Source organism: Manihot esculenta, chromosome 17 (genome assembly GCF_001659605.2).
Source record: "Manihot esculenta cultivar AM560-2 chromosome 17, M.esculenta_v8, whole genome shotgun sequence".
Classification (NCBI taxonomy): domain Eukaryota; kingdom Viridiplantae; phylum Streptophyta; class Magnoliopsida; order Malpighiales; family Euphorbiaceae; genus Manihot; species Manihot esculenta.
In genome coordinates this window covers 25,090,345-25,117,933 of record NC_035177.2, presented here as the reverse complement: position 1 = coordinate 25,117,933, position 27,589 = coordinate 25,090,345, and the positions used below count along the sequence as shown (strand labels likewise).

The 27,589-nt window shown below is 34.6% G+C and overlaps 5 protein-coding genes and 1 non-coding gene across 6 annotated transcripts; 3 read left to right on the top strand and 3 right to left on the bottom strand.

Moving 5' to 3' along the window:
* Positions 1-4,726: 4,726 nt before the first annotated feature.
* LOC110604892 (glutathione S-transferase T3-like) lies at positions 4,727-8,687 on the bottom strand. The gene is made up of 3 exons (XM_021743182.2): positions 8,244-8,687; positions 8,066-8,171; positions 4,727-4,857 (listed from the first exon to the last, which is right to left on the bottom strand). The coding sequence occupies exons 1-3, from the start codon at positions 8,529-8,531 to the stop codon at positions 4,727-4,729; spliced, it is 525 nt and encodes a 174-aa protein (XP_021598874.1). The 5' UTR covers positions 8,532-8,687.
* Positions 8,688-9,387: 700 nt separating this feature from the next.
* On the top strand, positions 9,388-10,225 carry LOC122722237. The gene has a single exon (XM_043952426.1). It carries the CDS (start codon positions 9,388-9,390, stop codon positions 10,075-10,077), a length of 690 nt encoding a protein of 229 aa, XP_043808361.1. The 3' UTR covers positions 10,078-10,225.
* A 59-nt stretch (positions 10,226-10,284) lies between these two features.
* On the top strand, positions 10,285-10,746 carry LOC110604891. The gene has a single exon (XM_021743181.2). The coding sequence runs from the start codon at positions 10,285-10,287 to the stop codon at positions 10,744-10,746; it is 462 nt and encodes a 153-aa protein (XP_021598873.2).
* A 3,718-nt stretch (positions 10,747-14,464) lies between these two features.
* LOC110604719 (adenylate-forming reductase 03009) lies at positions 14,465-16,317 on the top strand. Its single transcript, XM_021742998.2, has one exon. It carries the CDS (start codon positions 14,530-14,532, stop codon positions 16,180-16,182), a length of 1,653 nt encoding a protein of 550 aa, XP_021598690.1. The 5' UTR covers positions 14,465-14,529; the 3' UTR covers positions 16,183-16,317.
* Positions 16,318-22,663: 6,346 nt separating this feature from the next.
* TRNAT-AGU lies at positions 22,664-22,737 on the bottom strand. The gene has a single exon. It is a non-coding gene; the product is annotated as a tRNA-Thr (tRNA).
* A 471-nt stretch (positions 22,738-23,208) lies between these two features.
* LOC110605085 (adenylate-forming reductase 06235) lies at positions 23,209-25,052 on the bottom strand. The gene has a single exon (XM_021743391.2). The coding sequence runs from the start codon at positions 24,977-24,979 to the stop codon at positions 23,300-23,302; it is 1,680 nt and encodes a 559-aa protein (XP_021599083.1). The 5' UTR covers positions 24,980-25,052; the 3' UTR covers positions 23,209-23,299.
* Positions 25,053-27,589: the final 2,537 nt, after the last annotated feature.

Sequence of the window (27,589 nt, the reverse complement as noted above, 5' to 3'; positions counted from 1 at the left end):
CATAAGCAGAGTTTTAGTCTGTTTCTGGATCACTCTGTTATTGTCTTCATTGACGGTACCTTGGTGAGTTCCAGAGATACAGAAGGGTATGCCCATTATCTGAAATCAGGATTGTAGATCCTGAGAGAACATGGCCTAGATGCCCAGTTCTCCAAATGTGAGTTCTGGTCAAGGAGCATATCTTTCTTGGGTCATGATATGTTGGAAAAACAAAAGTGAGGTAGACCCGAGGAAGTTGAAGTTGTAGCGGACTAGCCCAGGCCCATTGTAGTGACAAAGATCAAGAGTTTTTTTTTGGGTTGGGCAGGTCACCTACTGGAGGTTCATCCAGAACTTCTCTAGAGTTGCCGCTCCTATGACCAGATGGACCAAGAAGAATCAGAGGATTGTGTGATGATGTTAAGTGGCAGGATGATTGCTTATGCTTCTAGGTAGCTGAAGAAGCATGAGTTGAATCATCTTACACTTGATCTAGAGATGGCGATGGTAATCCCTGCACTCAAGATGTGGAGGCGATACCTGTATAAGGTATGATGACAGATCTTTACAGATCGAAAGAGTTTGCAATACATCTTGAGTCAAGGGAGGAGAATCTGAGCCAGAGAAAATGGGTAAGAACTGCATGGTTAGAAAAAGGAGGAATCAAAACTGCTGTGAGTCAGCAGGAGAGTTATGAATTGTCCGCAAGAGGCTTGTAGAGTTTCAGAAAAGAGAAGAGTTTTGTCAGAGTGCGCAGCGGAAGCATGTTGAGGTTCTCGAGAAAGTCGAGGTTTGCTGAAGGTGTCTCCTAAAGAGAGGGTGATTTGTTATGGGCAGAAAGGTAAATTAGCTCTCAAATACATTGGACCCTTTGAAATCCTGCAAAGGATTGGGAATGTATCCCACGAGTTAGATTTACCCACTTCAATGGAAGAGATCCATCCGTTTTTCCATGTTTCCACGGTATATGAATTCGTGTCGGGTCCGAGTGAGGTTCTGAAAGGAACCAGAGGTGGAGATCGTAGAGGATCTCACCTATGTGGAGCAGCTAGTACGGACCGCAGACACACAAGTTAGAAAGGGTGGAAACAAGGAAACCCCGATGGTGAAAGTCCCTTAGAATCACCTTAAAATGAAAAGTGCACCAGGGAGACCGAGAGTTCATACTCCAGTGATACCGTGTTTCTTTTTAGATTAGAGCTTATGTGTTGTTATGATTGTGCTTATGTTATGTTTATGCATGTACCTGTTTGTTTAAACATTCGGGGACGAATGTTCTTAAAGGGGGGAAGAATGTAATACCCGGCTAGATTCCAGAATCGGAATCCCTACCTTCTGGCGGAATCTCCATTGGAATCTGGAATTTTGATGATGCCAGAGTCTTCTAGAGAGGTAAAAGGTGGTTTCTAAAATGTTTTTATTGATTTCATGGTTTTAAATGAAAAAGAATTGAGTTTTGAAAGGAAAAGACCAAGGAGGCTTTTGTCAGGTTCGGCCGCCGAAAGTTAAGTTCGGCCGCCGAACATGGAAAGGTTCGGGAGCGCTTTTGGCCTCCGAAAGCCTTGTTTGAACGAGCCAAGGTTCGGCCGCCGAACCTCAAGTTCGGCCGCCGAAAATGCATGAGTTTAGGGGGCACGTTAGGCTGTCGAAGGTGGTTCAGCAGGCCACCTATAAAGAGCCCTCAGATCGGAAATGGGCGAGTTTTCTCCCTATTCTCGAGCTCAGGTGAGTTTTGGTCCTCCTTTGGTCGTTTTCATGTTTTCCTCTACCCATCCTTCAAGTTTTTTTATGAGATCTACCATTGTTTTGAAGTTTTGACGCTTTGATCAAGGTTCTGCGAGCTTGGAGACTTGTAGAGCTTGGGTTCTCCATATCTCAAGCTTTGGGTCACACCAACCCTCGATCTTCAAGAGGTAAGTGTAGATCCTTGCTTTTCTTGTGTTTTTAATGAAGTTTTAAGTGAGTTTAAGGAGTTTTAATGCTTGAGTATGGGTAGATATGTATGTTAGGGTTTATGTGGGTTTTGTGCCCAATATGTGTTTATGTGATGATATGTTGAAGGTTTAAGCTAGGTTATGCATGTGGGTGAGTGTATCCATGATTGGGAAAGAGTAAGTGAGATTATGGGTTGTTTTGATGGTTTTGGCCTATGTGGGTCATAAACTATCTATGTATGCTTTTGATGTTGTTTTTGGAGTTTAATCAAGTTGTTAAGCTCCTTTGTGCATGGTTAAAGGTTTATGCATGTTTTGGTAAAGTTGGGGTGTTTGGAAGGTTTGGGAGGCTGGAATGCATGAGAAGCTGAGTTCTGCCCTTCTGGGAAGAACTCAGGTTCGGCCGCCGAAAGTAGCTTCGGCCGCCGAACCTGCCTTTGGATGCATGGTTTGGCCGCCTAACCTTGCCCCCAAAAGTTGAGTTTTGGCTTGAAAGCAGACTTTCGGCCGCCGAAGGAAAGTTTGGCCGCCGAAAGTGCCTGACTTTCGTCTCTGGAGAGGGACTTTCGGCCGCCGAAGGTGCCGCCGAAAGTGCCCTGTCCAGCCATTTCTTGGGTGTTTTCTATGCATGTTTAAGTGATGTTTTAGGGGGTTTTTGGGTAGTTGTTTATGAGTTGTTTAGAGTGTGTTTGGCACCTCACTGGAGTCCACCTGTGTAGGATCGGACCCGAGGAACCAAGGTGTTTAGTAGTATTAGCTGCTTCAGCGTCGGTCCAGAGCTAGTCAAGGTGAGTAGAACATAACTCTTTTAATATTAAAGAAATTAAATGTTTAAAGCACGTTCATGCATAACGAATACCATGATTATGTAATAGGTTGTTTGCATTAGAGTTCACGAATATGTTGCATTGCATAATACGGTGATGATGATGTGGATGAATATTGGATGATCCATTAGCCCTCAGTATGATGTGTTATGATATAACATGATATGACATGATAGGATATGTATGGCATGATATGAGATGATAAGACCAGGTGTGGCCGTATCGCCCCTGGCATAGAGATGGAAAGAAGTCCAGGTGTGGCCGTATCGCCCCTGGCATAGAGTTATGTGAAGTCCAGGCGTGGCCGTATCGCCCCTGGCATAGAGCATTGTTGGACTTGTTATGAGATGAGATCTAGATGTAGAGGGATAATGGTGACGAATTCATCCTTGATGTGTATTGTTTGTGATGTGATGCATGTCATGAAAGCATATGATATAATAAACTGTTTTCTCTATAGTTCTGCTCACTGGACTTTATAGCTCACCCCTCTTCCCTAACCCCAGGTTTGCAGGCAGAGATAGTCGAGAGATCAGCAGGTTATGTCTATGGTCATGTTTATGTAATAGATTAGTAGTGGACATGATGTAAGGTAAAGATATGTAATGAAATAGATTATGATGTAATTGTTATAATGTAATGTAATAGTTAGAGTTGTGCTTTGCCCTAGAAGTGTGGTTAATCCCTTTGTACATGGTCCTTATGTATGTTTTATATGAGGCGACAGCCAAACTTAATGTATGTTGCCCCACATGAGTAGTTGATGAGAACTCTAGCGTTGGGGTTTATGTTATGAGTTGTGCATGCACAGGTTAAGCTTGGTGTATGAAAGAAAGAAAAAGTTTACAGTTTTATGTTTTAAGGTTTTTTTTATGTTTGTGTTTGATCATGTATGGGATTATACCAGATGTACAGGATGTATGCTAGGCTTGCTACGGGTCCCGACGACCTTATGTCGATCTGGATCCTAGCGCCGGTAGCGGTCAGATTTTCGGGTCGTTACATCCGTCATCCACCAAGATCTTCTTTACCCAGTAGTTGTGAATGACAGCTTCAATGACAAGGGCGTCGTCATGAGGCATCTAAACACCCTGAGCGTCCTCCGAGGAGAAAGTGATGGTTGCCGAAGAGTGTTCGACGATCTGCATGACCTCAGCACTGCTGTTTTCTCCCTCTCGGCTTCTCTTTTTCCCCCTTTGGCTCATCCGACCTCCTGTGCCTCCTACGATCATATTGATGGTTCCACTGGACCTGTCATTCAAAGTGTTAGCTCCTGCTCTTCTCGGCGTTTGGACTGCCAGATTGGGTTGAGGTCTCTGTCCTTCCGGTTTCTTTACAAAGTTCTTCAGGTGCCCTCTCTTTATCAACCTCTCGATTTCTGCAATCAACTGGAAACAGTTATTGGTGTCGTGACCATGAGTACGATGGAACTGATAGTATTTGTCAGGATTTCGCTGGTCGGCTTCCGATTTCAGGGGCTTGGGCCATTGTAAGAATTCTTTGTCTTGGACGGCTACGAGCACTTCGGCTCTAGAGGCATTAAGTGGGGTCGGCTTCTCCGGAACGCATGAAGGGAGTAGCCTTTGCTCTGAGGCCCGAGGGGGAAGAGGTCTTTGGTCCCTTCGCTCCCAGGGCTGTCTGTAAGGCTCAGACCTTTTGCCATGTTTCTTTTCATGCTTCTTCGGCCTCCTTTCCTCCGGGGTTTTCTCCTTGCCTGCCACTCCCTTGGCGAATCAGCTTGTCATCAGAGCATCATCCTGTCTTATATACTTCTCAGCCCTCTTCATCAGCTCGGCCAGTGAGGTCGGAGGCTTCCTGCTTAATGAGCCGAAAAACTCGGCAGAGGTCGTCCCCTTCTGCATGGCCTCCACCGCCCTTCCCTCATTGAGCTCGGGAATCTGCAGGGCTTTCGTATTGAAACGAGCTACATACTCTCTAAGCGATTCCTCCCTTCTCTGCCTTATTGTTTCCAGATAGCTCGTCTTCCTATCCGCTGGCACCCCGGCGATGAACTGGCTGATGAAACGAGTGGCCAGATCTCCAAAACTTCCAATGCTTCCGGTCTCCAGGCTGTTGAACCACGCTCGCGCTGGCCCCAAGAGCGTCGTTGGGAATACCTTGCACATCAAGGCATCCGATAAAGTTTGTAGTTCCATGAAGGTCTTGTAGTTCATGACGTGCTCCCTCGGGTTACCAGCTCCGTCATAGGCTGCCATTGATGGCATCATAAACTTCTTAGGGACAGTCTCCTGCTGCACCCACTTCGAGAAAGGCGAAGAAGTGGGCAGGAAGGTTTGGCTTTGATCCTTCTTTCCCAGCTCGGCCAAGAGCTGCTCTCTCAACTTCTGCAGCTTCTGGTCCACATCCTCATCTTCCGGCCTGGGCTTCTTCTCCAGGCGATATTCCTCCTCCTCTGCTTCACTTCTGGTCCACCTGGTTGTCCCGACGGAACAGTTGTCAGCCTCATCATTTTCTATCATCTCCCTCACCCTCCTTCTATGGATTCGGGCCTCCGGCTCTTCCTCTTCTCCGGCTCTTCTCTCCCTTTCCCCGGCACCGCGGCTGCTGGTTTGAAGGCGGTCGGGGATAGGTTGGGGCTCGTTGGTTTGGGGTTCTTCTACCACTGGGAGTGTATTCATCGGGGTGCTGAGGCCCCTTTGTTGCATTATCTGCCCTAACCAGTGGGCGGTATTCTGTAGTTGGAGGGCCATGGTTTGAAGGTCCTGGTTGGATAAGGTAGCGGTGGGAGCATTCCCTGCCAAACTTGGCGAGGGATTGAGAGGAATGGGTGTTTGGTTGTTTAGTGTTGTAGGGCTAGAAAAGGAGAACTGATGCCCCTCTTGGGCGGAGCTCAGGTCATTTGGGATGTTAAGGTTGCTTTCATTGTGATTAGCCATCGTGGATCTCAGTGGGTTTGGTTAAGAGTGAAACTCCGGTGATGAAAAGATCTCCTTCGTTTCCCACAGACGGCGCCAATTGATGATCTGAGATCCAGAGAAATAGGGTTTTTTATAATGGGCTCTGTAAAACTTAGAAAAAGCTTGGACATAGAGAGGAGTATTTCTCCTTTTATATGTTTCCTTTTGTCTGCTAGTGACGTGCCAACAGAACGAGTATCATTAGTCCACATGTCCCTGCTACGCTGATACGGACGTACGAGGGAATCAGATCTCTGCCCCATGCGTAACGGCCTCTGATTCTCTCTGGGCGCGTGTAGGCGGGTCTACGAGGCGGATGGATGAATCCTTCTTCGGGTTCCGGGCTGGGCCGGAGGATAGGAACAAAGCTGGGCCCAAATGGGATCGGCCCGAGGTGCAGTGAAGACGAGGCCGGCCTAGTGGAGAAAGCCAGATGAAGCCCGGTTGTGAGGCTGAGCGGACTAGACTCAGTTCGCGTGAGTGGCTTGAGAATTTCTAAGTAATGGGCTATTGTCATGGGCCTGACCCTAAACCGGGGTGAGGTGAACCCAAAGATCATCAAATTCAATCAATTAAAAATTAATATTAAATAATTTAAAAATAAATATTATATTTTATAATAAATTATATTTTCATATATTTTATATTTATTTTATTATTATAAATTTTATAACAATTTATTTTTTATAAAAAATAAAAATAAAAAGTATTATTTTTAAAATTGATATATTTAAATATTCATCTGAAAAGAACAATTCTACTATTTATTTTAATGTTTAGAAAATGTTTGAATTAATCAAAATTTTACATTATTTTATATTAATACTTATATATTATTAATTACGTTTTTCTATTATATATAATACTAATAATTATTTTGTTTATGTTGTGAAAACATTAATTGAAATAAATATTATTTAATTATTCTTCCCATTAATACCTTATCTTCTTTCTTTATTACTTTCCTACACCACAACTCAAAATCTAAAACCGTTTCTCGACTAATTTCCAAGCTCTTTGTTTTTAAAATGAAAATTGATGATGATAAATGGAAAGTATAACATGATATCTCTCAGATTTATTCAGATATATTTATTAACAGATTAAATTTTTGAATATAAAATTAAATTTTTAAGTATAAAATTAAGCTTTCTATTAATTCCATTTTATATAAAAAGATTTTAAAAATTGAATTTTTTTTAATTTAAAAAATTTATTTATTTTTTTGAGTTATTTTGAATAAAATAAATATTTTTGAGATGATAAATTTAAATTTTCAATTAAGTAAATTAACTCAACAAGTTATATAAATTGTCGAATCAATATTTAATTAAATATTAATTTTGATTTTTTAATTCTAACGATATAGTCAAAATTAGGGATTTGATGTCTTAGGCCATCTTCAACGCTGCGCCAATCTTCATTTTGGCGTTGGAGATGGTCCTCCAACGCTGCGCCAAAATCCAGCAGGATTTTGGCGCTCGCTACAGTGTCACGCCAAATATGGTGTGACACTGTAGCAGCGCTATTTTCTGTTTTTTTTTTTTAATTTATAATATAATTTAAAATTTGTTTTTTTTATTTTTTTAAATTATAATATAATTCAAAATTTATATATATTTTCAATTAAATTTATTTTTTTTTCACTCTCATAATTTATTATATTTTTAATTTATTTTATATTTTTATAATTATTAAAATTTAATTTAAATTAATATATTCACAATTATAAATAATATTTATAATAAATTAATTTATTTATAATATATTACATAGAATAATATAAATAAATTAGTAAAGTAACACATATTATAATTGAACCATATATATTAATTCAAAATACAATTATTTACGATACATTAAATATTTAATATTCCGGAAGGTCAGACCCGGATCCAGCAATATCATTGAGATATTGACCATATACATTAGATGCGGATGGCGGTGGTGGTTGTTGACGCTGAGCTCTTTTCTCTGATATTCGAATTTTTTTTTGGCGAAATGTTTCACGAGCAATTGGATCAGAAATAGAATTTAAATCAAGCAATAAAATTTTATTTTCTTCTTTAAATTCCTTTAAGTCCAAAGCTCTACTTTTCATTAGTCTTCCCTTCTCCCTTTCTGCAGTTGCATTCGCCAATGATTCCACAAGCTTTTCATTATCAGCATGTAAGCATTTCAGAGCGGATGAAAAAGATTCGTCAAGTTTTTTCTTCAATTTTGCTTTTTTGACACCAAGAGGTCGATCCGATGATGTATAATCTCCTGCAATATCCTCATTTAAATGGATTGAAAAAGATGATAAGTTTGGAGATGGTACCATAGGTGAGTCAGGAGTAGGATTGTCCGATTCTGAGGACACATAAGAAGAGCTTTGATTTTGAACTATTTTTTTTTTTAGAGCTACAATCTTTAAATTTCTCAGCATCTTTCATCATGTTCCAAACATGGTCAAATTTGAATCCTCTTTTGTAGCTTGGATCTTGCATTAGTAAAGTTTTCGCTTGATTGAGCTGCATAATTAGAAAAATATTAAGAAAAATTCTAATATTTATGTACAAAGTAATTACCAAAAAAATACTCACCAGATCTTGCTCTGAAGCACCACTAGGATGTAAGTTTTCAACTTGTCGATAACAACCATTCAATTTTCTTATAGCCTTCTCAATAACTTGCAATCGACATTGCAAAGATCGTGGGTTGCGGGACTCCCAACACTCATTCTTTGCAAGTTCATATGCTTCTGCCACCCGACTCCAAAAACGTTGACTAGATTGTTGTTTACCTACAATGGGATCTTGTGAAACATCTAGATAAACTCCGCATAATAGCACATCTTCATTGGTAGAATATCCTGCAGATCTTGAAGTCATCGTTTACAAAGTGATTAAATATTGAAGGATATGGCTAACTTATGGTAAGTTGTAGATGTTGGCATTCCAATATATATAAGTGAGATGGAATCTCAAATAATAATTGCACCAATAGTATTCTGATAGATCTTATCAAAAAATCGACCGTTGGATGGATTTCATTTCGATCTCGACCTTCAGATAGTATGCAACCCTATCCCCATGTTTTTCAATGAAGTCAGATGGAATCTCATATAATAATTACACCAATAGTATTCTGATAGATCTTATCAAAAAATCGACCGTTGGATGGATTTCATTTCGATCTCGACCTTCAGATAGTATGCAACCATATCCCCACGTTTTTCAATGAAGTCAGATGGAATCTCATATAATAATTACACCAACAGTATTCTGATAGATCTTATCAAAAAATTGACTGTTGGATGGATTTCATTTCGATCTCGACCTTCAGATAGTATGCAACCCTATCCCCACTTTTTTCAATGAAGTCAGATGGAATCTCATATAATAATTACACCAACAGTATTCTGATAGATCTTATCAAAAAATCGACCGTTGGATGGATTTCATCTCGATCTCGACCTTCAGATAGTATGCATCCCTATCCCCACATTTTTCAATGAAGTCAGATGGAATCTCATATAATAATTACACCAACAGTATTCTGATAGATCTTATCAAAAAATCGACCGTTGGATGGATTTCACTTCGATCTCGACCTTCAGATAGTATGCATCCCTACCCCCACTTTTTTCCTATTAAATCATGTTTTCTTTAAAGATATAAATATAACTCATATTTTTCAGTTCATCTTAAATTCGAGTCAAGAAAATTATACAGATCGTTACTCAAAATGGATTTCTATGTTGGAGATACATCACATAATGATGCTGAAAATTCATCATCGTCTTCTTCAGATATTGATGATTATATTTCAGATGATAATGAGTTTGTAGTGGAAACACAAGCAGTTCATCAAGCATTAGCTCGAAATAAGATGGTTTTGCAGCAAATACAAGATCAACATCGAGTTTCTAGAGGTGGCTCTGTTTTAGGTCATGTAGTAATCAATCGAGATCGTGAAGCGGCTGATCGTAATTTATTTCTGGATTATTTTTCAGATAATCCACGTTTCAATGATGTAATGTTTCGTCGACGATATAGAATGTCTCGAAATTTATTTCTTCGTATTGTCGATGCAATAAAAGCGCATGATACGTACTTTGAACAACAAAGAGATGCAGTAGGTAAAATTGGATTATCTACTCTTCAAAAAATCACAGCTGTGTTTCGAATGTTAGCGTATGGTTTGCCGGCGGACGCTACAGACGAATATGTGAAAATTGGGGAGTCCACTGCAATTGAAAGTCTAAAGAGATTTTGTCGAGCCACCGTTGAGGTATTTGGTGAGCAGTATCTGAGATCACCAACTGCCGAGGATGTTGCAAGGCTTCTTTATATTGGTGAGCAACGTGGCTTTCCTGGCATGTTAGGTAGTCTCGATTGCATGCATTGGAAATGGAAAAATTGTCCTACTGCATAGGCTGGCCAATATACAAGTCGTAGTGGATCGCCAACAATTATTTTAGAAGCTGTAGCTGATTATGACCTTTGGATATGGCATGCATATTTTGGAATGCCTGGCTCTAATAACGATATTAATGTTTTGGAGTCATCGCATTTATTTTCCGACCTTGCTAAAGGTATTGCTCCTCCCACTCATTATATTATTCAAGGAAACGTATACAATATGGGTTATTATTTAGCTGATGGTATATATCCGAAATGGTCAACTATTGTGCAAACTATTCGTGAACCACAAACAAGGAAGAAGAAGTATTTTGCAATGAAACAAGAATCATGTCGAAAAGATGTTGAACGTGCTTTCGGAGTGTTACAGTCACGTTTTGCAATAGTTGCAGGGCCATCACGTTTTTGGAAAAAAGAAGTGTTGCATAATATTTTTACTACATGTATTATCATGCATAATATGATAATCGAGGATGAACGTGATTTTAGTGCACCTATTGAAGATGGTAGAGAATTTTCAGCTCCAACTGTTGAAATAGTTGTCGATGAAACTACTCGATTTGAACAATTTTTAGCTCGACACAAAAAAATTAAGGATAAAGATGCTCATTTTGCACTTCGTAATGCATTAATAGAGCATTTGTGGGAGCAATATACAAATTCAAATGATCATATCAATTAGCTTGTAATTTTTTATTGATAATTTAATATGTATGAGTTTATTTTATTTTTAATTTGCTAATTAATATTTAATTAATGTATGTTTAGAATTAATGTTTAAGTAATGTTTTTTTTATAATTATTATTTAATTAATAATTTTTATAATTAATATGTTTTTTATTTATTTATAAAATAATTAAATATTTGAATATTGGATGGAAATATAAAATATATAAATATTTAGAGTGAATATATAAAATTATATGAATTTTTTAAGTGAAATATATAAATAAAATTAAAGTAAAATAAATAATATAATATTAAAGAGAGTGAAGAATATAAATAAAATATTTTTTTTGGTGTTAAAATTGGTGTAAAAAGTTGGAGATAATATTGCACCATTTTAGTGCAAAGCACCAAAATGGTGCAAAAAATGGTGCATAGGATTGGAGATGGCCTTAATCAAAACTACCGCATGCTGTTTACTGTCATAACACCTGAACTTATCTAATTAAGCTTAACTAATGTGGCTTTGAGCAGAATCAGTCAACTAATCCATCTGTAATTCATTGTCATAACACATAATCAAGCTTAATTTTGAAAGATTCTCTAATATTTTTTTAAAAAAAATTAAAATACCTATTGAGAAACATTCAGCCTAATTATAAAATTAACTTGTAGAGTGAGATTTTATATAATTAATTAATTTAAATATTTTAGCAGCCTTAACTTGAATTATAATTTTATTTATTTATAAGAGGATTTGAGATTAAGAGAATACAAAATTTGTTTTATGTGAATTCCTGATATGGAAAAAACAATATTGTAATGACTAAAAAAAGAATCATTGGGGTCTAGAAGTCGTGGAAAAAAGATTTGTCTCGCAGAAGATCCTTCAATTTGGCAAGTTGATAATTCAATACAATATAAATAATTCCATAAACCCATTCAAATTCAGTGGACCAAGACTTTAGACCTACCTACACGCACCGTTTTAAATGATTTTTTTTTTCATAAAAATTGTACTTGGATGTTGTCGTCTTACATTTTTTAAATTAAGAAAAATTTACTATTTTTCTTTTTAATTTTTGAGATACATCGTAATTAATAAATTATTTTTTTACTTTTAAAATTTAATATTCCCTATTTTTAAAATTTAATATTTTTATTTCTGAAATTTAATTCTATCAAAATTAGAGATTTCTCTCTAAAAAATATAATAACTGAACTACCATTTTTATAATCCAATACTTTAGTTTTTAAAATTTAATTCTTACAAATTTATAAATCTCACTCAAAAAATTGAAAAAGAAAATATATTTTTATCTCTAAAATATTACATAATTAATAAATTTATTTCTCGATTTTTTCAAATTTAAAATTTTAGTTTCTAAAGTTTAATTTTATTAAAATTTTTTAAAAAAAATAAACTTAATTTTTATAAATAAATAAAAATTTTAATAAATTTAAAATTCAAATTTAGCGATAATAAAAATCAAAATATATAAAATTTAAATTATTAAAAATAAAAAATTAAAACTCAATATAAATTATTTTTGTAATACTTTGGATCACTACTCATCATTTAAAAAATTTATTAAAATATTTTTGATATTTTTAAAAGTCTATTAATTATTATTTTCATTAATTTTATTCCTTAAATATTATAAAAAAATTTAAAATACTTTTGATATAGAGAGACTAATTAATAAATTTTTTAATAATCTAAAAGACCAACTAATAATTTTTTCTAAACTATAGAGACTAAATAGTAGAATATTTAGTGATAAAATTAATAAAAACTAGTAGATTTTTTAAAATATTAGAAATATTTTAATATATAACGGGTTTTTTTATATTATAGAAATTAAATAATAATTTTTTTATTTTATTATTGATAAGATTTTTTTAAAAATTATATTTAATTTTAGCATGCATCTTAATGTATTAATTAATTAATTATGTGGAGAGGAAATATTTAAAATTAATAAAATATTTAAGCATGCATCTTATTGTATTAATTAATTAATTATGTGGAGTTGGAAGGGGAATTTGTTCTACATGTTGGTCTATTCTCTTTTTTTTTTTTTTTTTTCTTTTAAAATTATATAGTCTACTTTTATTCTGGTCTAAAAAAGCATAATCGTATTCCAAATAAAGTCCAAAGAAATAAATGGAAGATTGTGCTCAGAATTCAAAGAAATTTAAAATTATGAAAAAATCATTGTATATGATCTCCTTGCTAATAATATTGACTAAATTATCCTTAATTATTAAGACACTATTTATCTGTGCAATCATTTAATATTTCTCAATATTCCTCCTGAAAATAAAATATAAATTTTTTGATATATAATTTCTACCTAAAGAAGATAAATCTATACAACTTATCTTTTAACTTTTAGCTCTCTAGAGATAAACACCAGTAAAAATGTTGAATTTATATGGCAAATTTAATTTAATAATTAAATAATACTAATAATATGATATTCAGAAAAATAAGGTTTTACAATGGTTTAGTGAGTGTAGGTGAGAAGAAGGTGCTCTTTGTCCGTTAGTCATGTCTAATGGCCCCTCAGCTACATTGTCACCTATTTTTGTCATACAGGTCCGTATGTACAAAAGCGTTAGGCGCTCTCTCCATGCTAGGCGGCCATTTAATTTCTCCGGACGCGCGTCTAGACAGGGCTGCAAAGTGTCTGGGCCTACCGTCCTTTCTCCTATCACGTTTCAGGGCCAAACTTGGTGTGAAAGGACTGAGGCCCACGAGAGATCCGACCTCAAGGTTGGGTGGTTCAGGCCGGTTCGTTGAAGAGGCCCCATAACCTTTGAATCCAAGTCGCTATCATGGCTAGGTTTTATACTGGAATGGTGAAATTCAGCGGTCATCAAATACAAAATGACCAGTTTAAAAAATTATAATATCTTATACATAATTATTAATTTAAATTAATTATTTTAAATTTAATAGTAAAAAAATTTAAAAATTATTTTGATGGATTGAAATTAAGCTATTATAATTAAAATTAACATTAATCTAAATCATAAAATTGTGAAACACTAATAAATATATAAATAAGTTTTACAACTAATATTAGATTTATTTAATATAATATAATTTTAAATTAAATCAATTAATTACTTAATATGATGAAATTACTCGATACATCAACTAACCATAATAGTCAATGAGCTCGCAATGCAATGGATACAATACATCACTATTGCTGTGAGAAAGGAGAGACAAACTTTCCACATTGGTGGGAGATTGAAATTGTAAAGGTGAGGCTGTTTCGTCTTCCATATGGCGTCGTTTCCCTCTTTGCCAAAATCATTAGCAGGTCTTTAATATTCTAATTTCGTATTATTAGAGTTTTTTTTTAAAGGAAATGAAATTGTTTGAAAAGAATGAAAATACTTAGAGAGTTTTTTTTTTTTTTTCATAAATTGTTTTATTTTTCATTTTCTTTGCGATTTTTTTTTTATTGAACTCTTGTATAGTTTACTTCATTGTAGACTTTACCAAGTCTTTTTGTCCATATTCTTCTTCTAGGTCCAAGTCTTCTAAATTTGTATTTTCTACCAGTCTTATTTTTCAGCTAAGGGTTTGACTTTTCGTTGCGCCGGAAAGTGAGGTGGAGGAATTTTAGAGGGAAAAGAAAAAGAAAATGAAAAATATATCAGTTACAAGCCTTTATAAATAGCCAGCTTTGCATCCAAAAGAGCTCAACATCTTTTGAATCTATATCTCAGTCTTCTTTTTCTGCAAGTCATTCTTGTTTCTCTCTTCTCTCGGAGAAAAAGATGCAGAACCCAGTGAGGTTTTCAAGCTGCCGAGGAGTGGCGTTTGAAATCAAACCTCATGTTGATCCATTTGCACTTCCACCACCCACCCAAGATGAGTCACAAGAGAGTAGCCGAATTGAGCGTTCTTGGTTTCAAAGCGGCTCTTCCAAAGTGTTCCCTTCTTCTTTACAAAGATCTGCGAGTCGAGCCAGTAGCCATTTCTGTGATCTTGACATCAGTGAAGAAGAAGAAGAAGAAGAGGAAGACATCAGTTTGGAAGTATTAGAAGCAGGAAAAAAGGCTGAGAAAGAGCATATAGCAGACCCACTTCCATCTGCTAGTAAGCGTGAGCAACCACCAAAGCCTGCTAAAAAGAATGAATCAAGATTGTCAATTATACTGCTCGATCAAGGCCTGTTTACAGTGTACAAGAGGCTTTTTGTCGTTTGCTTGACCTTGAACGTGATAGGTTTGGTTCTTGCAGCCACAGGGAACTTTCCATATGCAAGAAATAGAGCTGCCCTCTTTTCCATAGCCAATATTCTTGCTTTGACACTGTGCAGGAGCGAGGCCTTCCTGCGAGTTGTTTTCTGGCTCGCTGTCAAATTCCTGGGGAGGTCTTGGGTTCCGCTCCCAATCAAGACTGCCACCACCTCTCTTCTTCAAAGTCTTGGTGGAATACATAGCGGCTGTGGGGTTTCTTCCGTTGCCTGGCTCATATATGCTTTAGTTCTAACTCTCAAGGACAGAGAAAACACTTCCTCAGAGATCATAGGTGTGGCTTCCGCCATTCTTTCGCTTCTCTGCTTATCTTCCCTAGCAGCATTCCCACTCGTCCGCCATCTCCATCATAATATATTCGAAAGGACTCACAGATTTGCTGGATGGACAGCTTTAGCTCTCCTGTGGGCGTTTGTAATGCTCACTATCTCTTACGATCCAGAAACCAAATCCTATAGCAACGAACTTGGCTCAAGGTTGATCAAACAGCAAGAGTTCTGGTTCACTGTAGCAATCACAGTTCTAATTATCATCCCATGGGTGACAGTGAGACGTGTACCTGTCAAAGTATCCTCTCCTTCTGGCCATGCCTCCATAATAAAGTTCCAAGGAGGAGTAAAAGCTGGTATTTTGGGAAGGATTAGTCCATCCCCTTTATCTGAATGGCATGCTTTTGGCATAATTTCTGATGGAAAAACAGAACACATGATGCTAGCTGGTGCAGTTGGTGACTTCACCAAATCTTTAGTCTCAAATCCACCGAGCCACTTGTGGGTTAGGCAAGTGCACTTTGCAGGCTTGCCTTACCTAGTGAACATGTATGACAGGGTTCTGTTGGTGGCCACAGGTTCAGGTATTTGCGTGTTCTTATCATTCCTTTTGCAGCCATGTAGAGCTAGTGTCTGCTTGTTGTGGGTGGCCAAAGGGATAGAGCAAAACTTCGGTAGAGAAATAAAAGAGATGATGAGTGGGCACCCTAAAGACAAGGTAATTGTGCACGATACGGCTGTTTTAGGTCGGCCCAAAGTGTCTGAAATGAGTGTTGAAGCTGCTAGAAAATGGGGCGCTGAAGTGGTCATCGTTACCAGCAATCCTGAAGGTAGCAGAGATGTCGTCAACGCCTGCAAAGCTTCAGGCTTCTCAGCCTTCGGTCCTATCTGGGATTCTTGAACTCATATCATTGCATGAACAATTAATGTTTATGTCCAAATTTCATGTTCCATATACTCTCTTTTCCGTTGGAAATAGTTTACGCAACTGTGGCCGAAGGGGCAATATTCCAAGGTATATAATTTTATAATTAATTTCTCAATAACAGCTAGTTAAATTGTTGATTTAATGCTTTTAAAATGATGGTAAGTGCATCTGATTAAAATTGAGAGATCTAAAATTTTATTTTCTCAATTCTTAATTAAAAAAGTTTAATTTAATACTTTAATAATAATTTAAAATTACTTAATTAAAAAATTTTAATTTTATTTTTGAAATGAAAATTGAAAATAAAAAAAAGTAAAAGTTGAAATACGAAGCTGGGCGTAAATTTTAACAATAATAATATATTACTATATAATAATATATATATATAATAATAATATATTTAACAATATAATAATATATATATAATAATCATATATTTTAATAAGCATTTTATTTTATATTTAACAATATTACAAAAATTTTTAGCAATTTTTTTCCATTGTCAAAGCATAATAATAAGTAATACAATTAGATCCATTATTAGTCGAGTTTTTGCAGCTTCTCAATAACCAAATTATTGACAAATTATAATATGACTAATTATCATCTACAATTTGTTTAATAATAAATAAAATAAATTGTAATAATATAATTAATTACAAAATTTATTTAACAACATTTTAATTTTACTAGTAATTAATATTATAAAATATAGAAATTAATATAAATGAAGACTTTAAGGTTGATTTCATCTAACTCCCTAATAATTAGGATTAGTTAAATAATCATCCTAAAATTTTTAAGTTTCGAATTTAAATCCATAATGAAAAGTATAAAAAAATATTATCTAATTTTATTGATTTTTTATTTTAAAATTTATAGTTTAAATTGTGTTAAAATATTATTTCGAAATATTAATTTAACATAAATTAAATTATAAATTTTGAAATAAAAAGGAATGAAATCTTAATATATTTTTTTATGTTTTTATATTTTAATTAATAATTATATTTTATTATTATGTTAATATTTTTTACCGTAAAAAATTATAATATTATTTTAATATAAAATAAACAAAACCACATGATATTTATTTTTTCAGAAAAATTCATTAAAGATAACAACGGACAGAATTGGACAATGCTTTGGAGTTTCATAATTACAAGAAATTAAATAATTAATAAATAATAACTTATTTTATACATCAACAAACGCTCCACCTGTTGATTCAGTGATGCAATTTCTGTCCATTTTTAGATTTAGCTGTCTCTGTTAGCCATGCTTCTCAAAAGTTCAAAGGCATTAAAAAATTAATAATAAATAATGAGTTTTATTTTATCCCAACAAAATGCCAAAATCCCACGTAAGAGATACTTGGAGGAAAGATTTTTAGTATTTTTTATATTAGAAATAGTCAATATTAACTCATCTCATCATCTTATTACTTAATGAGATCTCAAACTTTAGAATAATTTCAATCATAATCATCTTCTTTTTTTATTTAATAAAATTATTTTTTTACATACAAAAAATTACATTACAATACTCTAAACTTACACGTAAAAGAAAGGGATAATTACAATTAAATCTTTGAATTTTTAATAATTTATTAATTTATTCTATAATTCTTTAATCAAATTAATTAAAAGATCGCTTTTCATCTTAAAATACAATTAATTGGTTCTTTTATTATTATTTTTTTTAAGTCAAAGAACTAAAATCTATAATAATGGAATGGTGAGGGATTAATCTTTCTCTGACTAATGCAGCCAGCAGCCAGCAGCTGTTATTGTGAATGTGATCTTGAAGAAGATGAAGATGACGACATCATTCTTAATTAAAATAAGACAAGGCTTTAAATCAGAAAGAAACAAGTTGTTCCATATAGCGTCAGAAACTAATCTCAAGACATCATCAAAAGCTGCAATAAGCAAAGATGAAGGTTAATTATGTAGCTTGATCAGAGGCATGGTTTCAAATAATGGCCGTTACGTAACGTAACGGTCATTATTTACAGGTAATGGAGGCAGCCGTGGCCGTTACGGCCTTCTTTAAACAACGATAAAAAAAAATTATTTGCGTAACGGCCGTTACCGGCCGTAACGACCGTTACTTTCCTTTACAGCAAATCACCAAGAATCTTGCAATTGTCCAGCACTCCAGCAGCTCCAGGAATCTTGCAGAAGTTGTCCAGCACTCCAGCAGCTCCTCCGGCCTGTTTCACGTGAAAAACAAAATATGCAATTTGCAAAAATGTTTTTCTATCTTTTCTACTTCTTTTTATTCTTTAGCCTTTACTTTACTCTCTCCTCTCTTTCATCCAGCAGACCAGCACCTTGAGTCTCTTATCCTTCTCCATTTCCTCCAGCCTCCAGCAAGTCCTTCTCCATTTCCTCCAGCCTCCAGCAAGCAGCAGCCTCAGCAGTAGCAGTGTAGCACTTCTCCTTCAGCTTCAGTCCTTCTCCATTTCCTCCAGCAGACTCCAGCCTCCAGCTGTCCAGCAGGCAGCAGCAGCAGCATAAAGACTAAAGAGAGTTCTCTTCTTCTTCCATAAATCCATAGTGTTTTTCTTCCATAATCCATACTTATTTCCAACTTTCATTGAGGTAAGTTACTAATTACTATATATAATGTTTAAAATTTATGAATTTTATGTTTATTTGATATATTTGTACTTATTATTAAGTTATATAATTTAATTTTAATTATATCTTTTAATTTCATGAACTTTACAAATTATAAGTTATAACTTATCAGTTATAGCATACAAGTTACTTTATTATAATATATTTTTTGTTTACACATTAATTTGAGTTTAAGTTAATTTGCACATTAATTTGATAATATATTTTTTATTTTACAGTATATTATTTGATAATTTGAAAATGCCGAGAGGGGGATCTGATAAACCAAGTCAAGATATTGGATGAAATTTTGCCACTCCTACAGGAAAAAAAAGGAGAAATGACGTGTAATTTTTGTGGTAAAAAAATAACTGGGGGGATAACTCGTTTGAAGCAGCATTTGACAAATATACCAGGGCAAGTTGCTGGTTGTCAAAAAGTTTCTGCGCAAGTAAAAAAAGATATGGGAAATATGTTGAGGGGTTTTGAAGCTGCAAAAAGAGAAAAAGCAAAGAGGGCAAGGGAGTTGGAAGATGAAATCATGAAGATGACATAAGTTGAGGGTTCAAATTCAGACGAAGAAGATATTGAACTAGAAATTGCTAGACGTGAAAGCATGTGGCAGTTTGACGAAGATGCTTATAGAAGGAGAGCTTCTCATTATGAAAGTGGTGGGAGTAGCCATCAAGCTCCTCCTCACTCGGGAATTAGTCGTTCAGCGACCGTTCGTAAAAGAGGTAGAGAAGCATCAAGATATATTAAGCAAACATCAACACCTGCTTCTAGATTAGCAGCAGTTGAAATTGAAATAGAAAAGAACAGAAGTCTGAAACAACCAAAGATTAAAACCAAATGGCTTAAGTCACAGAAAGAAAAGTTACTTAAAGCCTTTGGTAATTTTGTTATCCACAACAGATTACCTTTCAGTGTGGTTGAGTCACCATGGACAAAGCCATTACTCAGAACGGCCGCTGAAGTGGGACCTAATGTATCACCACCTTCAGCATATGAGATCTCTGAAGTATATTTGAAAAATGAATACAAAGAAATGAAGAAATATATTGCTTCATTTGAGGGCATGTGGAACGAAAGATGAGTTAACATTATGTGTGATGGATGGAGCGGACCAACCAGAATGAGTATAATTAATTTTCTAGTCTACTCTCCTCGTGGAACAGTGTTCCATAAATTCATAGATGCAAGTAATGTTGAGTGAAAAGATGGAGAATATTACTTCAAGATCATGAAGGAAGTGGTTGAAGAAATTGGCCCAAGCAAAATTGTCCAAGTGGTGACTGATAATGAAGCTGCTATTAAATCTGGTGGCAAAAAGTTGATGGAGAAGTTTCCAAATTTGTATTGGACAGCATGCAGTGCACATTGCATTGATTTAATTTTAGAAGATTTTGGAAAGAGAAAGAATATAAAGACCGTCATTGAGCAAGGAAAAGTTATCACCCAATTTATTTACAATCATAATTGGGTGGTAAATTACATGAAGAATTCACTGATGGTCGAGATATAATTCGCCTCGGGATTACTAGATTTGCAATTAATTTTATTGCATTGGAGAGTCTTCTTCGATGTAGAACGGGGTTAAGAAATATGTTTGAATTCGAGCAATGGATATGAAGTAAATATGGCCAGGCTACCGGTGGACCAGCTTATGAAGCTAAGAAAATTGTTCTTAGCTTGGATAGAGAGGGAAGAAATTTTTGGGAGAAAGCCGAGCAAATTATGAAAATTCAATAGCCATTGCTTAAAGTGTTGAGATTAGTGGATGGTGACGAAAAACCAACAATGGGATTTATATATGAAGCAATGGAACGAGCAAAGTTGGCCATTAAGCAAAATTCCAGAAGTTACATAGACTACTGAAAAATTATTGATGCTCGTTGGAATTTTCAATTATATCATGATTTGCATGCGGCTGGTAAGAAGCACATAAACTTAATACTTAATACTTAATACTTTAATAATTTCTATATCTTATAAATTTTAATAATATTTTTATGATTTGCAGGATATTTTTTGAATCCTCAATATCAGTATGATACACACGATATTGAAAATGATAGTGAAATTATGGCAGGCCTTAAAAATGTTATTCAAAGGCTAGAGAGTGATTTGGTAAATCAAGCCAATGCATTGAACCAAGTAAGTATATAATATATAGCTAACTTGAATAATTTTAATAAATAATTTTAGCAGTATAATAAAGCAAATAATTTTTTTTATTGGTGTAGACACAACTTTATAAGCATAAAATGGAGAGTTTTGGGTCCGCCTTAGCACAAAAAGCCATTAAATTCACTGATCCAGGTAAAAATATAAGATTTACACATTATGTTATATTTTTAGTGTTCTAAAATATAAAATCAAATATTTGAGAAAATAACCTATATTATTAAAATTATTATATGTTTTAATGCAGCTGAATGGTGGATACATTATGGTGAAAGTGCTCCTGAACTACAGAGAATTGCAGTAAGAGTGTTGAGTCAAACCACTTCTGCATCTAATTGTGAAATAAATTGGAGCACTTTTTCACTTATATATACAAAGACGAGGAACAGATTACGGTATCAAAAATTGCATGTACTCGTCTTTGTTCACTACAATATGCGGCTGAAGTTGAGAAATTTGAGCAGAAAGAGTCAGCATGAGCTATAAAAGAGTTATAATCCAATTAATTTGGATTACATTTTCGAGGAAGATGATCCACTAAATCCTTAGTTGGAGGAAAGGGAAGATCCTGTACTTGATGGTGAAGAAAATCCTTGGCTAGAGGAGGATGAGCCCGCTCCATCACAATCACAACAAGTTAATGCTCCAACTCATGGACATAATATTGGAGGTAGTGGTGATGCTGAACCTGAAGATTCTTTTATACTATCTAGTTCTAGTGATGATGATGGTGGTAGTGGTCAGGGTGGAAGAGGTGAAGGTCGTGGAGCTACTAGTTCATTACAATCACATGATGATCCCTCTTCATATCAGAGGCATAGTCCATCTCCATCTCCAGCTCCAGCTCCAGCTCCAACTTTGCAACATACATATCACAGATCCCGTAGTTCTGGTGGTAGCAGTGATAAGGGAAAATGTGTTGCACATGGAGAGTGTTCTATGGATGCAGATAATTATGGATATGGAACTTATGGTGCAAGTGAATCTTCAATGGAAGCAACCTCTACTAGTGATTATGGATATAGAGGAAATTTTCAATGGGAATACTCAAATCCATATCCATATCAGCCTCCTCCATCGTATTCTGATTTATCTTTGTCAGAGCAATCATTCTCCCACACTCAAACCCAGTCCAATCCTAGTGATCAATTTGGTATGGGTTCATTCTTCAGCTTTGATCCATCTCAATACTATCAATATCATCAAGATCAAAACTCTCAATCACAAGATGAAGGTGGTGGATCTACTCAAGAACCTGCTAGACGCTCATTCTGGTGGTAATTGAGGTAAGTTACTACATATAATGTTTAAATTTTATGTATTTTATGTTTATTCAATATATTTGTACTTGTTTATAAGTTGTATAACTTAATTTTCGTTATATCTTTCAATATATTTTAATTTCATGGACTTTATAAATTTTCTAAAAAAATTTATGCAGGCCTGTTTCCGTTACCCGCGACCGCGATTTGAAACCATGATCAGAGGTTGTTGGTGCTTGTTCTGGTAGGCAGGTAGCCAAGGGATGGAGGAGATGGTGATCGAGCAGGCATAATCCAGAAGACAAGGTAATTGTGCTTGCATGGCATTGCCTGCCTTGATCAGTATGCAAAATCTCAAAACAAGGGGTATTAGAACAAAGTTGCTTTCGTTGAGAGTCGAACTCAAGACCTCCCGCTTACTAAACGGGTGCTCTAACCAACTGAGCTACGAAAGCAGTTGCTTTGATGTTTCGATGATAGATATAAGTCTGAAACTATGCTAAATCTGACTAACATGCTATGTTTTTAACCCAACCCAGTTGCAGTCATGCGTACTCCAGGAGAGTTGACAAGTTTACGGCGGTTAATTATTTTGATAAAATAATTAAGTTTAGTTGCAAGGAAATAGCATTTCATGTATGTAGCATAAAATTCAGGAAGTTGGTCTAGTATTGTTAGTTTTTGTCCCTACAAAAGGGAGGCTGTTGCAACAAGAAAACTGATAGAGAAAAGAGAGTTGGAGAGGAGAGTTGTATGAAGACACAGTGTTGAAAAATGAAAATGAAAAGAAGAAGACAATTTTTTTTCTCTTGTGCTTCATGGTTTAAACATTTCTTAATCATTTTGTTTTGGTTTTCTTCTCTCCAACTCCAAACTCAACATATTTATACCTTAACATTCACTTCATACTTGTTACATCAAAGAAATTCTAAAGGCATATATGGTATACTATTTCTTTTTATTGATTACTTATAAAGAAGGGGACCTTACACAAACTGAAAGATGCACGCAGCACCTCTAGGAATCCCATATAGGGCCAAAGGCTGGAATTCCTGAAGCCTTGCATGCACTAACAACATCCCTGCTTCCTTCTGGATTGCTAGTAACAATGACAACTTCGGCTCCCCAATTTTTAGCTGCCTCCACGCTCATCTTCGCCACACTTGGACGACCCAGTACAGCTGTGTCATGGACAATAATTTTGTCCTTTGAATACCCACTTACCATGTCCATAATTTCCTTCCCAAAGTTCTCCTCTATTCCCTTGGCCACCCACAGTAAACACACATCAGCTGAAGATGGTTGCAACAGAAAGGATAGGAAGACACAAATGCCTGACCCTGTAGCAACCATCAGGACCTTTTTGTACAAGTTTATGAGATAGGGCAGGCCTGCAAAGTGTAATTTTCGAATCCACAGGTAGTTTGGAGGATTTGAGACCAAGGACTTGGTGAAGTCACCAACTGCACCTGCCAACATCATATGTTCTTTTTCTCCATTTGATATAATTCCAAAAGCATGCCACTCTGATAGCGGCGACGGGCTAATTCTACCTAATAAGCCTGCTTGAACTCCACCTTCAAATTTGATAATGGACGCATGACTTGAAGTTGATGAAACCTTGACAGGAACCCGGCTCACCGTTAGCCAAGGCAGAAATATTATTGCAGTAATGACCAGAGTGAACCAGAATTCTTGCTTTTTGTAAAAATGTGAACCGCAAAAATCAACATAGGTTTTTGAATTGGGATTATAGCTGGTTGTCAGAACCACGAAGATCCACAGGAGGCCTAGAGCAGTCCAACCAGCGAAACGATGAGTTCTTTCAAACACATTGTGATGCAAATGGCGGACAAGAGGGAAGGCTGCCAAGGAAGAGACGCAAAGCAAGGACAAAATAGTGGAGGCAACAGCTATGATCTCTGTTGGATTGTTTTCCCTGTCTTTAAACGACAATACAATGGCGTAAACTAGCCAAGCTATAGAGGAGACACCACAGCCACTGTGAATTCCTCCAACGCTCTGGAGAAATGATGTGATCGCAGTTTTGAGAAATAGAGGAACCCATTGCCTGCCAAATAATTTCACTGCCAGCCAAAAAACCACCCGTAAAAAGGCTTCACTTCTGCACAGGCTCAAAGCAAGAATGTTGCCAATGGCAAAGAGAGCTGGGTTGCGCTTGCCATATGGGAAATGTCCCGTGGCTGAAAGGATCAGAGCAAGTATATTTAACGTCAAGGAAACCATGAAAAGACGCTTGTAGACTGTGAAGAGACCTTGGTCTAAAAGTATAATAGATAATCTTGATACTTTCCCTGGCTTTGCTGGTTTGGCCTTAGGTGTTTGATCCTGCTTTTCAACATCACCAACTTTGTTCTGCTTCTCCAATTGGCAGGGCTCTTCATTCTCTACCAACTCTTGCAATCGATTCTCCTCATCGGCGACAGCTACATCAGTGAAATCCAAGTCGCAGAAGTGACTGCTTGATCGACTCATTGTCCTTTCAAGATAATTGTCGAATGGAATGACGTTGGAGAAAACTTTACTCTGGCTCCTTGGAATCCAGACCCATCTCCCACTTTGGCCGTTCTGAGAAAACGATGGTGGGGCTGTTAGCCTGAGTCTGTCGCAGTTGCTCTCGAATGCCACCCCGCGACAGCTCGTGCTCTTGCCCACCGCTCTCACTGGCACCTCCATTTGTTAGAAATTTGCAATTGTTGTGGCACGAAACAACTCAGTTTCCGTTTGCTTTGGGCTTCACAGACGTAGCCTTAAATAGAGAACCAATTTGAAAGAGGAATAATAAATTTTTGGAAATCTAATTAGGCAAGTCAAACTGATTACTACTATTGGTCCATCAGGATCATTACAACAAAGAAAAATTTCGGCGATTATGGCAAATAGAAGTGGGCTTAATGGTAATGATGAAATTGATGACTGAGGAGAGCAAGGAAACTGAGCCGATACCCGATTTCTAGAACGCTTTTTAAAGTTTTTGTTTTTTTTTTTAAGAGCAAGGATACTGAGCCGATACCCGATTTCTAGAACGCTTTTTAAAGTTTTTTTTTTTTTTTCTTTTTTAGAAAAAAAAACCGTTGTATCAACTATCAAGTTAATTAATGAGGTTATTTAAATAATTATTAATTTTTACTAAATTAAATTTTTTTTTAAAAGAATAAAGACCTTTGATTATGATTAGGGGTGTGCAATCGCTCGGTTCGATTTTGAATTGAATCGAACTAAAAAAATTAAAAATTGAATTATAAAAATATTAAAAATTAAAAAAATCGATTATAAAAATATAATCGAATCAAATTGAACTGATAAAAATCGATTCGGTTCGGTTCGATTCAAATTAAAATCTATAATTTTTTTTAATTTTCTACTTTTAATTTCAGTAGAATAATTTAATAAATATTTCACATAAATTTATCAATAAATATTGTTTGAATACATAATAATAATAATACTTAAAAAACCCATAAAAATCCATATAAAATTTAAAAATATATTTAAAATCAGTATTTCTATGTATAAAATTAGTTTTTCAGTTTGTTAGTTATTTAACATGTTTAAACCCAATCGAACCGAAAACTGAATAAATTGAAAAATACTAACCGAAACGAATCGAACCTTTCGATTAACCGAACCATTAAACCGAAATTGATCGGTTCGGTTCGGTTTTTTGATTCAGACCGATTTATGCTCTCCCCAAATTATGATAGAATCCAATTGAGCATAATAAATGTGAATCAATCCCATCTCTCAATTAAAATTTTTATTATATAAAAGATTATAATATTTTTAAAATGATTTTACCAATAGTTTTTTATTTAATTTTAATTTATTAACAACAAATTAAATATATAAATAAATTATTGATTTTACTGTCATTGCACATAGCATATTAAGTATCCATCTCTCCTATTAATACTTATGAGAAATTTCACTTGTTAATAAATAACTTAATAATTTAATTTTATATACATTTCAATTAAGGAAAATAATTAACAGAAAAAAAGCATAATTTTAATATTTTTTACACCTTTTGAGTTAGTAAATTGAGTTATTCAAATCACACCGTTGTGATGCGGTTAGCGGTGAATATTCGATCGGTTTGATTAAACTAAATAAATTAAAAATTAAAATTTTAATATTTATAAAAATTAAACCGAACTGATTTTGATCAGAAACTGAACCGAATCGATCTAATTCAATTCAATCATTTTAAATTTTTAATAAATTTTTTATTTTTTACCCTTTATTTTTAATATTTTAAAATTTAATTAAAATATTTTAATTTTAATATGATTTAATTTCTCTATATTATTAAAAATAATATATTATTGTCCCTAATTGGTTCGATTTAATTTTTTTTATTAAAATTTAACTAAATTAAAATACCTAAAATTTTTAAAATTAAAAATCAAATCGAATCGAAATAAATAAAAAATTAAATTAAAATTTTAAATTAATTCAATTTAATCTATTTTTTAAATTTAAACCTAATATTTTTTTATTCTATTTTATTATTATTATTTTCAAATCACTTTAAAAATACTTAGATATTTTCGTTTTACTTTCAATAGTTACCTTATCATCTGTCACTGCCATCGTCTACCATTTTGGAACACTATTCATTCGTTGAAAGCTACGACACATGGTCCAGAACTTTGTTTGCCTCCCAATAAGCTCTTGATGTTTTATTAATTATTTAAAATCAGGCTTTTCTAATTACGTTTGAAAAATAAATAAGATTATTTAGTTTTATAAAAAAATATTTAGTTCACTTGACTAATAATTTTTTATCTAATACTTATTAAGATTGATATTCATAAACTTGACTCTCATATCAAATATAAAATCAATATTTATCATCATACCAAAAATTTAATTATATTATTAGCAGATGTATAATTACAATTTGTTATATAATAGCAGTGCAAATAGGCAAGATTATGGCCTGTATTTAAGTTGTTATGCTGTAAGGAAGTAGAATTGTGTGATGGTAAGAAATATCCTATCTTGCAATAATAGTGGTGGTAGTTAAATAATCAATTAAAATTTTGAGAAAGCTAAATAATCTAAAGTGGTTGACTTGGACTTAGAAATTGTGGACTCAAATCTCGTTGATTGTCTCTGCTCACAAATTCCAAATATTAATTTAAATATAAAAATGTAAAGTATATGTAATTACAAACTGAATAAATAAATTCAATTTTACTTAAAACATTAATAATCCTAAGGCTAATGAAAATAAAAATCTAATACCGTTTGATCACATCTGGGTCTCGAACAATAAAGTCG